Here is an 18,487-nt window from a genome sequence, read left to right as displayed (position 1 = left end):
TGTTGTATGAAAATAATTGGAAGCAAATGGTTAATATTATCATAATTTTTAGCAATTATTAAAACAAAATGATTGAAAGTGGCTTTTCTAATGAAATCATATGTGGAATGTGATCAATGGTAAATTGTTATAAATTAAAGACCTACAATATCAAAACAGTAGATAGGAATAACACTAATAACATATGTTTTTAATGAAACATTATTTTAACTTCACAGATTAACAATAATTGAATTTAATAAATCAAACACAAACATAGTATGTCAAAGCTGACATGAAATAATTAACTAACAATACCATCATTTTCAGTATTTCACAGTTCATTCATTCGCACTGAAAAATTGGGTGTCATATAACATTCAGTGTCAGTCTCACTCAGTCACACGAATATCTGATGAATGTCTGAGGTTCCTGTCCATTCAACAACTGCAGCAAATTCACATTATTCAATATTATCTGATCTGTTGTGATAAATTTTCAGTTTATACTTACTGAGACAATTAACTTTCATAAGGCCTGGAGCATGTTTGATTTCATTGTTTTTCTTGGTCTTTTGTGTATTCTTTTTTTCAATATAATACTCCTACCTAAATAAAGAAAGTTTAAATAATCTCTACTAGTATAAATATTTCATTACACAAAATCTCAGAGCACGTGATTCACATGGAATGCAGTATCTTTTATAAGTGTCATATGTGTATAGTATTCAAGATTGGAACAGTACATCAAAATACACAAAAACAAATAAATATTTTAACAGTTCCATTTCAAACACTTAAACTACTTTTATTTGAAAATGAGCAAATGATCATTGAACTATTGAATTAAAAATGGATGAAACTATTAAGTGGATGGAAAATGAACAAGTAAATATTCAATACTAGTGTGACTGTAATAAAATGTGACAAATATTTTGTAATAATGTGAAATCACTGCTTCCTACGATAAACAAAAGAATAAATATGGCACAAACTAACACTCATCGTACCTTGACTGTAAACACTGCAATGCCAAATAAACTCTTGTAACAGTAAAGACTTTTTGTAATTGGTATATCTTCTTATAAAAAATAAAGAGTTTAGGAACTCTGCTAGTTAATTTGTTTGTTTACAGAAAAATATAATAAGTGATGATATATAAAGATTTGGAAGGCACTTGTATGACATGCAACAACTTACAAAAATATTGCTTATCTTACACAGTGCTAAGTTACATAAATACTTATTCAAAATAAGAATTTTATTGGTAGTTATTCTTCTTTCCATTGATATGACTATTTTGTGATACTCTAAATAAAGTACAAGAAGAAAGTAGTATGTGAGGAAGTATGAGTGCAGGAGGCAGCAAATATTAAGGTTCTAACAAAGAGTAATCATTATGAGTCTTTGAGATGGATACGAGCAATTGTAGATAACAAATCTCTTTGTTTGGAGAAAATTTTTTTATTTCATTAATGAAAGTTACTTTTTTGTACTCACTTTGATATTAAGTGTGTGCAGGGGGGGAGCAAGTGTACAGGAGAGTACTTTGATTTGTAATTTTTTTAACTTTTGCAGCAGCAGGAAACAATTGAGTCATTATTCTTATGTTTTGATAATGTGTATGTTTAGTATAAAATTAAGTCATGGCAGAATAGATAAAGTGTGTGTGTGTGTGTGTGTGTGTGTGTGTGTGTGTGTGTGTGTGTGTGTGTGTGTGTGCACATGCAGGTGCACATTTTTGTGAAAGAAAGAGGGAAAGAGAGGAGAAATGGAGAGAAGAGTGTATCATTATCTAGGAAATTTAATAAGTAAAAACTAGAGACCTGATGCTCATTGCAAATTAACATATTTCCCATAGATGCTACCAAGGTGTACTTTCGCGATGTGCCTTGCCCCCTTTATGTAGCTTATGTGACTCCATGAGCTTGAAGGAAAGTTGGCATACTGATGGCGAAGTCATCGGCCACATGTGGGCAGGTTGACCATGAAGAAGACATTGAGTTCAATGAGGGTGGCCAGCACGAGAAACATGGCGTACATGAGCAGGCAGGCCCGACCCACCCGCTTGTCCAGTCGAAATCTGAAATAAAAGTAGAAAATGTGGAAAGAGTAAATAATGAGGAGCACTCTCACTAATGTGTTTTACAGCGTGTAATATCGCAGACCGAGAAACACTTTCATGAACTGATCAATGCCGGGACTGATGAATATCTCGATATAAAGTTTGTGGATAGAATTTACATCTCATAAATCACTGAAAAACACTTTCACACTTAATTTCACTGGAATATGAGAGCCATCACACTTAAAAATGTTTTTGACTGGATTTCCAACTCATAATTTTACATAAAATCTACCTTTAAAGAAAAATCTAGAGTATTGTTTTGACTGTAGTGCTTGAAATCAACCGCCTATGATTTTGTTCCAAAAAAAACAGTTGCATAATGTCAGTAATCAAAGTAAGATTGTATAAATATATTAACAGCAAAAACTATTATTTAGTTAAAAAAGTTAGGAAATTTATTATTCCATTGTTTGATAAGGTCACTAAATTTCGTAACAGCTTGATTTGTACAAAACTTGCCAATACTTTTCTGTAAGTCAAAGTTAGTACTCAAATGTTTGTAGATACATTTATTCAGTTGTGTCAATAATATTTTACAGAATTATAACTGCCATTCTCTATATATATATATATATATATATATATATATATATATATATATGCTCATCTAGACCCACATGCGCACACACACACACACACACACACACACATATATATATATATATATATATATATATATATATATATATATAACCTTTCTGGTTGAAGATAAAAAGCCCTACTTATATTGGTTTTGGATTATTCGCCCATAATGTCATGAAAAATTTCAGAAAAAAATTATGTTCAAAGTTTGTTGGTAGTCACCATATGCCCTCATTATCAAGCCCTGTTTATGACATCATATCTGCTGATCTGTGCATAATATGATGATTTGATGATGTATGGGTGCATGAGCCCACATATATCAGATTTTCTGAACCTGACTCTCATGTGTAATGTTATCTAGTCTCAATTATTTTAATTCAAAATATTACATATGGATGTTCAATATGGAATGAAGACTAAAGAAAATGTGATGTATATTTATTTTAATTACTGTGCACTAGGAACTAACTCCAAATTCTTTAAGGAGTCTTCCATATATAAAACAGCTTTATAAATCAATTAATGTGTGAAATATTTGACATTAAGCCTATAAAACTTGTATGGTTGAAGATACAAGACCCTACTTATGTTGGTTTCGTTGGGTTTGGATTATTCGCACATAATATACTGAAAAAGTTTAGAAAAGATTTGAAATTATGTTCAAAGTTTGTTGGAAGTCGTCAAATGCTCTCATTTTCAAATACTGAAGAGAAAAGTGTGACTCACTTGAACTTTGTTTTAAGAAAAACTTATTTTTCACGCATTTCCGTGTTTATGGCATCACACATTATACGAATATTTAATTTCACAGGCACAATCAGTGATATATGTGGACACCATCTGAAAAATGTGTTGCGAATGCAGGTAGTAGTGAAAAGTACTAAATTAACATGTGAGATAATGTGGATGAAGTCAGAAGTATGATCTGAATATAAGAAGAAAGAAAATGCTATTAAGTGCTGTTATATTTCATGACAGGAATATGCAAAAAAAAAAATGGTTCAAATCGCTCTGAGCACTATGGGACTTAACATCTGTGGTCATCAGTCCCCTAGAACTTAGAACTACTTAAACCTAACTAACCTAAGGACATCACGCACATCCATGCCCGAGGCAGGATTCTAACCTGCGACCGTAGCAGTCGCGCAGTTCCGGACTGAGCGCCTAGAACCGCTAGACCACCGCGGCCGGCAGGAATATGCATTTCACCTCATTCAAGTGCAAAACTAAATCATGTATGAAGACAAGTTACAGCTGATTATGGACCCACAGGGTCCGAAATGATCATTTATTTAATGGAACACGAAAATTGGTGGCTGAAGGCGTTTTTTAATTCATACTCCCAGTGTATGGCATACAGTCACGTTAGCAGCTGCAAAATACGGATAAAATTAAATTAATATGTCATACCTAATGCTTGAGTCTTACTGCACGAATAACGGAAATGTAGTAAGCAATATATCTTTTTCCTTTCATTTTTTGTGTTGGGGGGTAAGCGAGAAGCAGTTTCGTAAAGGTTTCACATTATGTGTAAAGCTTGTTGGAAGACACTAAGTCGTCTGGTTCTCAAATACTGCATGAATATATTCTCGGTAATTTGCAACAAGACAAATATACAATTTGCTTCAAGACAAATATGCAATTTCTAACATTAATACTTATCTTGTGTTTCATGTTCGACATAAGATTATTCCTCTTAATGAGTAGATTATGACACCACTTTAATTTTTTAAATTCGATCAATAATTGTGTGAAATATATGAAGTACTGAAAATCCATTTTTTGTTGCCCCTGGAAGGCGTTAAATAGGCAACCTGCAACTGAAGTTCTGTGAGATGAGCCGAATTACCTGTTTAGTAATATAGGTTCCTGACAACCTACATGCTTCAAGAACCTAGAGTTAAATTAATCTGTAGTGAAGCTAGAATTGTTAATATTCACCCCGACCACGACAAAGGACATAAAGATAAGTGACATTCTACTATAAATGAAACCAGTACTTTGTAGGAATGCTTTGTGAATTAATTAGGAGTCACCTGCATGATTGGTTCACTGGATGAATACTACACAGAATCAATTTGTGGGGAAGGCAGCTTCTGCGAATAATTTGGAAAAAAGTAGATTCTTGTTGACGACGGTTTTTGACAGCACACTTAATTTTCACTGCGCGTCCACCAGATCTGACACTTGAAAATTCATATGTCACACCTAGTGGACACATGGGGAAATTTAACTGTGGAGATGATGTTAGTTTAAGTAGTAATTAAGTAAAGTGCAACATTCTTGTACATAGATAAGAAAGACACCTGCCTCATTATGAATACAGACTAGGTAAACATGGTTAAGACAAGAACAAGCGTCCCCTTAATAGGAACAATTATGGATAGAGGCACTGCCAAGTGAGGTGTCATCTGAAAATGACGCGATAGGCAAAAACTGGGATCGTGAATAAACGAGAGCGTGTGTTGAAAAGAAATGCCTCCAAACTTTTATGCGCAAACCCTTAAAGCATTCTAAATAAAACGAACATTATTCTACATCTACATCTACATACATACACCGCAATCCACCATACGGTGCGTGGCGGAGGGTACCTCGTACCACAACTAGCATCTTCTCTACCTGTTCCACTCCCAAACAGAACGAGCGAAAAATGACTGCCTATATGCCTCTGTACGAGCCCTAATCTCTCTTATCTTATCTTTGTGGTGTTTCCGCGAAATGTAAGTTGGCGGCAGTAAAATTGTACTGCAGTCAGCCTCAAATGCTGGTTCTCTAAATATTCTCAGTAGCGATTCACGAAAAGAACGCCTCCTTTCCTCCAGAGACTCCCACCCGAGTTCCTGAAGCATTTCCGTAACACTCGCGTGATGATCAAACCTACCAGTAACAAATCTAGCAGCCCGCCTCTGAATTGCTTCTATGTCCTCCCTCAATCCGACCTGATAGGGATCCCAAAAGCTCGATCAGTACTCAAGAATAGGTCGTATTAGTGTTTTATAAGCGGTCTCCTTTACAGACGAAGTACATCTTCCCAAAATTCTACCAATGAACCGAAGACGACTATCCGCCTTCCCCACAACTGCCATTACATGCTTGTCCCACTTCATATCGCTCTGCAGTGTTACGCCCAAATATTAAATCGACGTGACTGTGTCAAGCGTTACACTACTAATGGAGTATTCAAACATTACGGGATTCTTTTTCCTATTCGGCTGCATTAATTTACATATATCTATATTTAGAGTTAGCTGCTATTCTTTACACCAATCACAAGTCCTGTCCAAGTCATCTCGTATCCTCCTACAGCCACTCAACGACGACACCTTCCCGTACACCACAGCATCATCAGCAAACAGCCGCACATTGCTATCCACCCTATCCAAAAGATCATTTATGTAGATAGAAAACAACAGCGGACCTACCACACTCCCCTGGGGCACTCCAGATGATACCCTCACCTCCGATGAACACTCACCATCGAGGACAACGTACTGGGTTCTATTACTTATCAAGTCTTCGAGCCACTCCCATACTTGGGAACCAATCCCATATGCTCGTACCTTAGTTAGGAGTCTGCAGTGGGGCACCGAGTCAAACGCTTTCCGGAAGTCAAGGAATATGGCATCCGTCTGATACCCTTCATCCATGGTTCGCAAGATATCATGTGAAAAAAGGGCGAGTTGCGTTTCGCAGGAGCGATGCTTTCTAAAGCCGTGCTGATGCATGGACAGCAACTTCTCTGTCTCAAGGAAATTCATTATATTCAAACTGAGAATATGTTCGAGAATCCTGCAACCAACCGATGTTAAGGATATTGGTCTGTAATTTTGAGGATCCATCCTTCTACCCTTCTTATATACAGGCGTCACCTGCGCTTTTTTCCAGTCGCTCGGGACTTTGCGTTGGGTAAGAGATTCGCAATAAACATACATTATTTTTCATGTCTACATATCGTCCGCCCCAATAGTTGAATGGTCAGCATGGCGGACTGCCGTCCTAAGGGGCCCGGGTTCGATTCCCAGCTGGGTCGGGGATTTTTCTCAGCTCAGGGACTGGTCGTTATGTCGTCTTCAGCCGGCCGTGGTGGTCGAGCGGTTCTAGGCGCTACAGTCTGGAAGCGCGCGACCGCTCGGTCGCAGGTTCGAATCCTGCCTCGGGCATGGATGTGTGTGATGTCCTTAGGTTAGTTAGCTTTAAGTAATTCTAAGTTCTAGGGGACTGATGACCTCAGAAATTAAGTCCCATAGTGTTCATAGCCATTTGAACCGTTTTTCTGTTATCTTCCCGGCGCGCAGGTCGCCCAGTGTGGCGTCGAGTGTAATAAGACCGGCCCCGTAAGGGGTCTCCCGGCCAATGACGCCAAACGCTCATTTCCATGTCTACATATTTATTTCCCAACTTAGTCGCCTCGGCAACGAACACATTTCTCCCTGTGGGATACCAGTTTGTTGATACCGTCACTGTAGAATGTTTTACTTTGTTGACAGAGCCACTACCTCACCTCTGCTTGCATCGCATGACCACTATCAAACTGAAGAATTCGAAGGTGTTCTTTAACTTCTGGGAACAGATGTAAATCTGATGCGCCCAAGTGGGGAGTGCATGGAGGACGATGGATGTCAGTGAACCCAAGGCGTCGGTTGTTGCAAGTGCCGCAGCGCTTGTGTGAGGTGTGGTATTGTCATGCTGAAAGAGAGGATACTCCACATGCGGACTGACTGTTCGAATGCGTGCTTTCACTTTTCTGAGGGTCTCACAGTAGCTTGCAGACTTTGTGATGGTCCTTTAGGTTCAAAAATGGCTCTGAGCACTATGGGACTTAACTTCTGAGGTAATCAGTCCCCTAGAACTTAGAACTACTTAAACCTATCTAACCTAAGGACTTCACATACACCCATGCCCGAGGCAGGATTCGAACCTGCGACCGTAGCGGTCGTGCGGCTCCAGACTGTAGTGCCTAGAACTGGCCACTCCGGGTTTCTTTAGGCACTGATTATAAACACACCATGCCATGAACATCCCAGAACACTGTGAACTTGACTTTGCCTGCTGATAGCACGGTCTTGAACTTTTGTGCCGCCGGTGAGTGCTGTCACACGCGTGACATATGTGATCGTTCTCCTCCGGGCCCTGCTTTCTTAATTTCGAACAGAAACAACCCCCATGTAGTGCATTACTGATGCCGACAGAATCATCACCGTACACACAGCTTTCATTCTTCTGCGGATTTCAATTGGAGGCACGTTCTTCTGTGACTAGAAACTCAACTGTAGACTGTAGCGCATTGGTTCTCACACACTGACATAGGTACGTTACGCACCACTGTGTCACACGCTACAATTCTGCGCCCTCTAGCGGCAGAGGGTTGCAAGTTGCGTCAGCGAAGGGGCAAAGCTGATCAAGTAATATGCATGACTCTGTGATACCTCAACAGGTATCGTGAACGGAATAAATGACTCGAAGACATTACTTTTCAGCATGCTCTCGTACGTTTAGTAGCAGTCCATGCAGAAAATTTTGTTAATTTTGAAGTTGTGTAGAATGGAAATAAAAAAAAAAAAGCAGACGAAATAGCTCATGGATGAACTGCCAAATGTCACTGTCCATAAGGCACAATATTCCGGCGAGCCGCCACCTTGCCATCTTCAGACTGATGGGCAGACTGCCAGGCAGCTGTGTACGGCTATCACAACCTCCCAACTCCTTCTGTTCAGTCCACAGACCACGCCCAGGAGCAGGTGTGTGGCAAGCATCTGCCCTACCTCTCCTCCCCCTCTCTTTCTCCCTCTCATCGCAAGTCTGCAGTTCACCTCCAGACTCACCAGCTGGCGGCGTCTCCATTGTTCTTCCACCTGGTCCCAGTCAATGTCGTCCTGAATGGGGAGACCTCAACAGAAACAAGCATAACTTCACGTGTGCCCCAGGGCACTGTAACAGGTCCGCTCCTTTTTACGATTTACATACATCTACAGCTACATGGATACTCTGCAAATCACATTTAAGTGCCTGGCAGAGGGTTCATCGAACCACCTTCACAATTCTCTATTATTCCAATCTCGTATAGCGCGCGGAAAGAACGAACACCTATATCTTGCCCGCATCTCGTGGTCGTGCGGTAGCGTTCTCGCTTCCCACGCCCGGGTTCCCGGGTTCGATTCCCGGCGGGGTCAGGGATTTTCTCTGCCTCGTGATGGCTGGGTGTTGTGTGATGTCCTTAGGTTAGTTAGGTTTAAGTAGTTCTAAGTTCTAGGGGACTGATGACCATAGATGTTAAGTCCCATAGTGCTCAGAGCCATTTGAACCATTTGAACCTATATCTTTCCGCACGAGCTCTGATAATCTCGTATAGCGCGCGGAAAGAACGAACACCTATATCTTTCCGCACAAGGTCTGATTTCCCTTATTTTATCTTGGTGATCGTTGCTCCCTATGTAAGTCGATGTCAACAAAATATTTTCGCATTCGGAGGAGAAAGTTGGTGATTGGAATTTCGTGAGAAGATTCCATCGCAACGAAAAATGCCTTTCTTTTAATGATGTCCAGCCAAAATCCTGTACCATTTCTGCCACACTCTCTCCCATATTTCGAGATAATACAAAACGTGCCGTCTTTCCTTGAACTCTTTCGACGTACTCCGTCAGTCCTATCTGGTAAGGATCCCACACCATGCATCAGTATTCTAAAAGAGGGCGGACAAGCGTAGTGTAGGCAGTCTCCTTAGTAGGTCTGTTACATTTTCTAAGTGTCCTGCCAATAAAACTCAGTCTTTGATTAGCCTTCCCCACGACATTTTCTACGTGTTTCTTCCAATTTAAGTTGTTCGTAATTGTAATACCTAGGTATTTAGATGAATTTACGGCTTTTAGATTAGACTGATTTATCGTGTAACGGAAGTTTAACGACTTCCTTATAGCATTCATGTGGATCACCTCACACTTTTCGTTATTTAGGGTCAACTGCCAATTTTCGCAACATTCAGATATTTTTTGTAAATCGTTTTGCAGTTTGTTTTGATGTTCTGACGACTTTATTAGTCGATAAACGACAGCGTCATCAACAAACAACGTAAGACGGCTGCTCAGATTGTCTCCAAAATCGTGTATATAAATAAGGAACAGCAAAGGGCCTATAACACTACCTTGGGGAACGCCAGAAATCAGTTCCATATTACTTGATCACTTTCCGTCAATTACTACATAAACGATCTGGTTGATGGTATTGACAGCGGCATTAGACTGTTTGCCGATGATGGTGTAGTCTACAGGAAAGTAGTGTCACACAAAAGTTGTGAACAAAGAAATGAGGATTTCCGGAAAATAAATGCGTGGTGTAATGACTGGCAGTTATCTCTCAATATTAGTAAGTGTAACCTACTGTGTATAACAAAGCGAATATCCCCATTAATGTGCGACTACAAAACAAATGCCCAGTCTTTGGAAGCGGTAACATCCGTCAAGTATCTGGGTGTGACTATTCGAAATGGTCTCAAATGGAACGATCAGATTACACAAGTAATGGATAAGGCGAATTCTAGATTGCGGTTTATTGGTAGAATCCTGAAGAGACGCAGTCCTTCAACAAAGGAAATTGCTTACAATACTTTAGTTCGTCCAGTCTTAGACTATTGTTCGTCTGTATGGGAGCCTTACCAGTTGGGACTGATTCAAGAGATTGAGAAGGTCCAGAGAAGAGTGGCAAGATTCGTGACTGGTACATGTAGCCATCGCGAGAGCGTTACAAATCTCATAGAAAGTTTGAAGTCGGACACACTTGCAGATAGACGACGCGCTAAGCGCGGAGAATGTAGAGCATATATTATTGCCACCACCTTTCATATCGCGCAATGATCACCATTCAAAGATGAGGGAAATTAGAGCTCGTACTGAGGCGTTCAGACAGTGGAACAGAGGGGGGAAAATATGGCGCGAATAGTGCCCTCCGCCACACACCGCCTGCTGGCTAGTGGAGTGTATATGTAGATGTAGATGTAGATGTAGAATTGACTGTGCAAAATATCCTTCCTCTTCTTAATCAGACTACATGCAGGTTCACAGGCCCTACAAAGGATGTAGCCACGATAGTAATCGATCAGTTGTTACCTTAGTCGACTGTTGGTATAACTAGAACGGTGATACAATGAAGGCTTTCACGACCGGATGTTTTAGCTGCTGAGAATTTTCTGGGCTGTATGGTCGTGGTCCATGGAACTCTTCAATCCCTGACTTTTCGTCCATGGCTACATTGGACATCTTCGTAGGTGTTCAGCACAGCCAGGAACATCTTTGAAGACGTCCAGCATAGCCCTGGACGAAACGTCAGGGATTGAAGAGTTCCATAGGCCATGGCCATGCAACTGGAAAAATTCTCAGCAACTATAATGGTGGAAGGGGTGAAAATGACCCCTGTCATATGTTTTTCGTTCACTGTCATACCCGATTAATTTACTTTGTTAATGAAATTATATGACTTTTCCTAATTTTTTCTTCTCTTTCTGAAGAGGTCTTAGTATTTACAAAATCTTTTAATTTTCTGCGCCATTTCGTTCACTACAGGGTGTTACAAAAAGGTACGGCCAAACTTTCGGAAAACGTTCCTCACACACAAAGAAAGAAAATATGTTATGCGGACATCTGTCCGGAAACCCTTAATTTCCATGTTAGAGCTCATTTTACTACTTCTCTTCAAATCACATTAATCATGGACTGGAAACACACAGCAACAGAACGTACCAGCGTGACTTCAAACACTTTGTTACAGGAAATGTTCAAAATGTCCTCCGTTAGCGAGGATACGTGCATCCACCCTCCGTCGCATTGAATCCCTGATGCGCTGATGCAGCCCTGGAGAATGGCGTATTGTATCACAGCCGTCCACAATACGAGCACGAAGAGTCTCAACATTTGGTACCGGGGTTGCGTAGACGAGAGCTTTCAAATGCCCCCATAGATGAAAGTCGAGAGGGTTGAGGTCAGGAGAGCGTGGAGTCCACGGAATTGGTCCGCCTCTACCAATCCGTCGGTCACCGAATCTGTTGTTGAGAAGCGTACGAACACTTCGACTGAAATGTGCAGGAGCTCCATCGTGCACGAACCACATGTTGTGTTGTACTTGTAAAGGCACATGTTCTAGCAGCACGGGTAGAGTATCCCGTATGAAATCGTGATAACGAGCTCCATTGAGCGTAGATGGAAGAACATGGAGCCCAATCGAGCCATCACCAACAATGCCTGCCCAAACGTGTACAGAAAATCTGTGTTGATGACGTGATTGCACAATTGCGTCCGGATTCTCGTCAGCCCACACACGTTGATTGTGAAAGTTCACAATTTGATCACGTCGGAATGAAACCTGATCCGTAAAGAGAACATTTGCACTGAAATGAGAATTGACACATTGTCGGATGAACCATTCGCAGAAGTGTACCCGTGGAGGCCAATCGGCTGCTGACAGTGCCTGCACACGCTGTACACGGTACGGAAACAACTGGGTCTCCCGTAGCACTCTCCATACAGTGACGTGGTCAACGTTACCTTGTACAGCAGCAACTTCTCTGACGCTGACATTAGGATTATCGTCAACTGCACGAAGAATCGCCTCGTCCATTGCAGGTGTCCTCGTCGTTCTAGGTCTTCCCCAGTCGCGAGTCATAGGCTGGAATGTTCCGTGCTCCCTGAGACGCCGATCAATTGCTTCGAACGTCTTCCTGTCGGGACACCTTCGTTCTGGAAATCTGTCTCGATACAAACGTACCGCGCCGCGGCTATTGCCCCGTGCTAATCCATACATCAAATGGGCATCTGCCAACTCCGCATTTGTAAACATTGCACTGACTGCAAAACCACGTTCGTGATGAACACTAACTTGTTGATGCTACGTACTGATGTGCTCGATGCTAGTACTGTAGGGCAATGAGTCGCATGTGAACACAAGCACCGAAGTCAACATTACCTTCCTTCAGTTGGGCCAACTGGCGGTGAATCGAGGAAGTACAGTACATACTGACGAAACTAAAATGAGCTCTAACACGGAAATTAAGCGTTTCCGTACACATGTCCACATAACATCTTTTCTTTATTTGTGTGTGAGGAATGTTTCCTGAAAGTTTGGCCGTACCTTTTTGTAACACCCTGTATACTGTAATTTCTCTTATGAGTATAAGTAAATTATCCAACAGTAGAGTGTCAGCAGTGAGCAGTAACGCAGAGCAATTGCTCCTCATTGTTGCAACTTGGCACGCATACTTTCTAGTCTGCCACAGCTTATGTTGTGTCACTCAGGCAATATTTGTGCGTGAAACACGTTTCCGAACATCTGTCGCCAGTGCGGAATTTCTGATGAAGAAGTGTTACATGTCCTAGAATAGTCCGAAGTTGAATTGGAAATTGACTTCACTAGTGAAGATGAAGATGATGATACCTGACACAAGTAAAGATGAAGACATTGTGAAGGAGTAGCGATTAGTGGAAGAGGATTCAGATGCTGATTACGTCAGTCATCACCTCTTTCACCACTGCAGGTACAGCTGGAAGCGTCTAAAAAGATGATTGCAGGTGATGGAACCGTGCGGGAGACTGGAAATTATTCATCTTCTGCAAGGCGGTCAGCTGTGAATGTTCTGAAGGAGACAGGAGGTCCCACTGCTTATGGTTGCCAATGAGTAGACTGCTGTGTCATCAGTGCCTACCGTCTTATTTTTGATGAAGCAATGCTACGTCTCCTGAAGGAATACACAGAATCAAATGCTCGAAAAGTACTAAAAACAATGACTGGACTGTGTCACGGGAGGAACTGGAGAAACTTGTAGCCATCATGCATGTTCGGGGTGTTTGTGCACAAAAGGTATGTCTGTCGGTGATCTCTGGTCGCTTTATTGGGGGCCTACTTTATTAAGGACATTATTCCATGGGACAGGTTTCAGGAGCTTCTCAGATTTCTACGTTTTGATGAAAAATCAACCTGTGGTAAATGCCTGGCAGCCAACAAATTCGCTCTTGTATTTGAAATTTGGGGAAAGTTGATTGAAAACAGTATTCGTGCTTACTGCCCTGGATAAAATATCACCATTGACGAGCAACTGTTACCGAGTAAAGAAAGATGCAGGTTTACTCAGTTCGTGTCCAACAAACCAGACAAATATGGTCTCAAATTCTGGTTGGCTGTTGATGTAACGTTAAAGCATACATGCAATGCTTTCCCATACCTCGGAAAAGAGAACAGGCGTAGAGAGAAACAACCACTTGGAGAGTACGTTGTTCAGCGTCTCATGGAGCCATTTGTAAATCAAGGAAGGAATTTGACCACAGACAACTTCTTTACGTCTCTTCAACTTGCTAAAAAAAACTCAAAGAAAAAAGAAAACTTCATTAGTTGGTATGACGAACAAGGTCCGCTGTGAAACTCGTGATGAAGTAAGGAAGCTGAATGCTGAAATACACTCCACACCAATACTGCACAATAGTGGTAACACAGACTGCACCTTGACCGTGTACCAAGGAAAAAAGAATAAAAATGTCATTCTTCTGAGTGTGCTGCATGCTGAAGAAGCAATAAGCAAGGAAGGAAAGGAAAAACCTGAAACTGTAACATTCTACAATACAAGAAAGTACAGGGTGGATGAAGTTGATCAAATTACCGGTATATATACTACGAAGGTTGGATGTAGGATATGGGGAATGCATGTCTTCTACAACATACTGGACATGGCGGCAATAAATGCATGGGCCATCTGTAACATAGTAACGAACAAGATAATCGAAAGGAATAAGTTCATACTTCATCTAGCAAATGAACTCAAGGGAACGAAAGAGCAAGAACGTCAGACAAAGGATATGGGGCTGAAATCACATAGAAAGCGGAGGAAGTGCCAAATCAGCCTCTGAAAAGACAACAAGAGCAGCAAAAATTGTGTAAAGTGCCACAAAGCTGTGTGCGGAAAATGTGCTCGTAAAACAAATATTACCTGTGCTAAGTGCGTCTAGCAGCTTAAAATGACTTGAGTGAAAAGTAATACAGAGCTGTTCGTAAAACACATGTGAGAGTAAAATGGACCAAGTATACTAAATGTGCGTAGAAGGTTGTATGAATAGTTAATAAAGTAAAATTTATAGTTAAGAAACTTGTTAGCAGTACCTACAATAAATTTGTATGATACATTGTTGTTCAGATAAATTAGTAATGATTATTTATATGTGATCGGAGGCTTTTCCAGCATATGTGTTGTTTCCAGGGCTCTTGGGTGACCAGCTGGATGCAATCGTTGAAGTGCAACGATATTCCAGTGAATAACCTTTCCGCCATCATCAGGTGGTTCTGATGGAACGGTCTGTCTGCTCGTTGTCGGTGTTATTTATGTCCAACAGAACCACCTGATGGTGGAGGAAAGGTTATTCGCCGAAATATCATGGGACTTCAACGATCGCATCCGAATGGACACCTGGATGGACACCCGAGACCCTTGAAACAATTATTATTTATAACTGTAAATAGTTGTTGTGATTACTAGAAATAAAGTATGAATTAACAAAAACTAAAACAAGTACTTTCTTAATTCAAATATGAAAATATTTTATGTGGGGTCAAAATGACACCTTTCCGCCATTTTAGGAATGGCAGAAACTCCTAGTGTTAATGGCACAGTCCCAGCTGCCTGAACTCTGTGTCAGAACCTTAGTATGATCGTAATCCATTCCGCGTGATTCCATTGTGTGACTGCTGAGTTCCTAGGATTCTTCAGTACATTGTGTCTTAGTGTCCACGGCAGAAATTTTCGGTATCACTTACCATCTGACATACGTATGTCATGCCACTTCGTTACTGTATCTGACAGACCACTGATCTGGCACAGTACAAGGTCGTCCTTCACATTACCAAGCACTCCCCGTGTTTTAGGCGGTGGTCGTAAAACAGTCTTCACTCGGTGTTTCTGGAAATTCATTTTATTGTTCTGGAAGGTTCCTCTTCTGGGGTTGGTTGGGTTGTTTTTGGGGTGGAGACCAGACAGCGAGGTTCATCGGATTAGGGAAGCATGGGGATGGAAATTGTCCATGCTCTTTCGAAGGAACCATCCCAGCATTTGCCTGGGGCGATTCAGGGAGATCATGGAAAACCTAAATCAGAATGGCCGGACGCGGGATTGAACCGTCGTCCTCCCGAATGCGAGTCCAGTGTGGTACCCGCTGCGCCACCTCTCCTGGTTCCTCTTCTGTTTCTGCCGGTAGTACAATTGGTGCAAAACACGAGGCTCTCCGAATTTGCCACTCTGTACATCCGTTCTTCCAGAAAACTGTTCTCCAATGCTCAAGTCCGAGAGGGTGTGAGCTCTATGTAGCAATATTTTGAGCATCCCATTCCCCTGCTCTGGGTGGTGGCAGCTGTCTGAATGTAGGTATAGGTTGTTCGCCTTTTGTAAAGTACGCTGTGGCCCAAAGTGCCGTCCACTCTTGTTTTTTACCAAGACGTCTTCTTCCATGTTAAAACTGGTGTTCTAATATAGAGAATTGAGATGTATGGCAAAATAATTCAGTTTATCTCTACCATGTGGCCATATGACGAAGGTATCGTCAACATGCCAGAAAAAAAGAAGAAGACTTCAATTGGGTTGATTCCAGGGCTCCCTCATCGAAATGACCCATAACTTCTGGGAGAGTGTCATTAAAGAATCTATCAAGATTCGAGTACGGTAACGGCTGGTCAGTTGTGATAGTGGCTACTTACGAGAACGGGATTTTCACTCTGCAGCGGAGTGTGCGCTGATATGAAACTTCCTGGCAGATTAAAACTGTGTGCCCGACCGAGACTCGAACTCGGGACCTTTGCCTTTCGTGGGCAAGTGCTCTACCAGCTGAGCAACCCAAGCACGACTCACGCCCGGTCCTCACAGCATTACTTCTGCCAGTATCTCGTCTCCTACCTTCCAAACTTTACAGAAGCTCTCCTGCGAACTGAGATACTGGCAGAAGTAAAGCTGTGAGGACCGGGCGTGAGTCATGCTTGGGTAGCTGAGATGGTAGAGCACTTGCCCGCGAAAGACAAAGGTCCCGAGTTCGAGTCTCGGTCGGGCACACAGTTTTAATCTGCCAGGAAGTTTCAGTGGCTACTTAGTCTGATTAGGGAGAGAAAGGACATGTGCCACAACACTCTGACTTTGAGGCGGGTTGGAGCAACAGTGCAAACTACAGTAGTATATGTCCCGGGGTTTGAACCGTGGACAGAGTAGGAGGGAGGCACAGAGGACAATCTGGCCACACACCCACTCCTGGATGTAGACCGTGGACTTAGCAGCAGCTCGGATTTTGAGGGGGGGGGAGTGGAAATAAAGGCCCTAAGCCAACTCCTAGGTAGCCAGTTCTTCAACACACCTCACGATGGTAATGTTGTTGCTTGCTGAAATATTGCGCCCCTAGGACACAGACATGTGAACAACCTGGTCATGAGCTACACTGGGAGAAGTTCAAGTATCACAAAAAATAAAAAAAATAGTTTGTCAAGACGTCTGGCTGGAGTGTGCTCCCGCATGGCAGAGACCAAAAGGAAGTGCTGAGAAGCTACTAAACTCAGTTACTAACGCTGACCAGGTGAACAGAAAGAAAATAAAATGTACATGTTAAGAAAGGGATCAATGACCAGTGAAACATCATGGCAACCATTCAAAAGAGGAAAACGGTTTTTTTACATTTATTTAGACACTAAGTGCTTAACAGGCATGTTGAAAGGAAAAATTTCAGGACGAAGGGGAGGCACACAAAATAATCGAATACCTATTGGAAGTAGCAATGTGCCAGTATTAATTACAATTGACAAGGACTGCACAAAATAGAAGGGAATGGTTGCAGCAGCAACTGTAAGATAACAGTAATAATGATGATGATGATGATGATGATGATGATGTAAGCAGATCTTCCCACACACTGGCACTGCACTTTGGACACAAACCTTACTTAGTTGGTTACCACAGTAGTCATTTACAAATAAACACACTGGTTTCCAACTAAGAAGGGGTCTTCACAGGCTGGCCCTCTGCGATAATCTTTATAGCTATAGCATATCGACGTCACTGCTCGGATATCAGTTTCCTTAATGACTACTACACGATTCTTAAAAAAAAACTCCAAAATATCGGCATTAAAGATTATAAGGTTTCCATGCACAGTTAAATATAGAAGTTTTGTTGATTTTCAGTTAACTCTTCGGTAGCTTTTTTAAATTCCGTGTTTGTGGACAAATGGAAATGTTAACTAGCAAATATGGTATCAAAATTTTCTTAATGAAAACAACATTTTAAATTTTTAATTACTGGCCATACGAAAATAAATAGAAATGTGATACATACATGTGAACTGCCTTCTTTTTAAATCAAAAACATAAACATTAATTATACTCTCAAGCTCTAGAAATAAAGACAAACTGATTTTCCATTTGAAGATTCACATTTTTGTATCAATTATTAATTTATAGTAAACATTAGCATTTTCATGCGAGTAGTAATTAAAAATAATATGTTGTTTACTACATGAAATAACTATGGCCTTCTTTTCTTTTCTCCTTTTCTTCTTTCTAGTAGTTCTTCATATTTTCCCCATGTTCTTCTCTTCCGTCCTCTGTCCATACTGTGCTTATCCTTTTTTTGTTTCCTCTTGGAAACTCAAGAAATATTGACTCTTTCTCTGAACTTTTCTGTTTTCTGGTTTCTTCCTCCGTTATTTCTATTTCCATCACTTCTGTTCAAACTTTTATGTTCAATGACACTGGTATTTTTGGATTTCTGTCAAAACAGTTATCAATTATAGGTTTTATC

The 18,487-nt window shown here is 41.1% G+C and overlaps 1 protein-coding gene across 1 annotated transcript in view; it reads right to left on the bottom strand.

Moving 5' to 3' along the window:
* Positions 1–1,641: 1,641 nt before the first annotated feature.
* Positions 1,642–18,487, bottom strand: part of LOC126426921 (sodium/potassium/calcium exchanger 3) — a 223,040-nt gene continuing 206,194 nt past the window's right edge. Inside the window, exon 10 of the mRNA XM_050089024.1 lies at positions 1,642–2,061. Coding sequence (XP_049944981.1) covers positions 1,938–2,061 — 124 coding nt within the window. The 3' untranslated portion in view covers positions 1,642–1,937. The remainder of the gene's footprint in view (positions 2,062–18,487) is intronic.

Source organism: Schistocerca serialis, chromosome 11, assembly GCF_023864345.2.
Source record: "Schistocerca serialis cubense isolate TAMUIC-IGC-003099 chromosome 11, iqSchSeri2.2, whole genome shotgun sequence".
Classification (NCBI taxonomy): Eukaryota; Metazoa; Arthropoda; class Insecta; order Orthoptera; family Acrididae; genus Schistocerca; species Schistocerca serialis.
The sequence above is the reverse complement of the archived record's forward strand: the minus strand, read 5'-3'. Positions and strand labels throughout refer to the sequence as shown.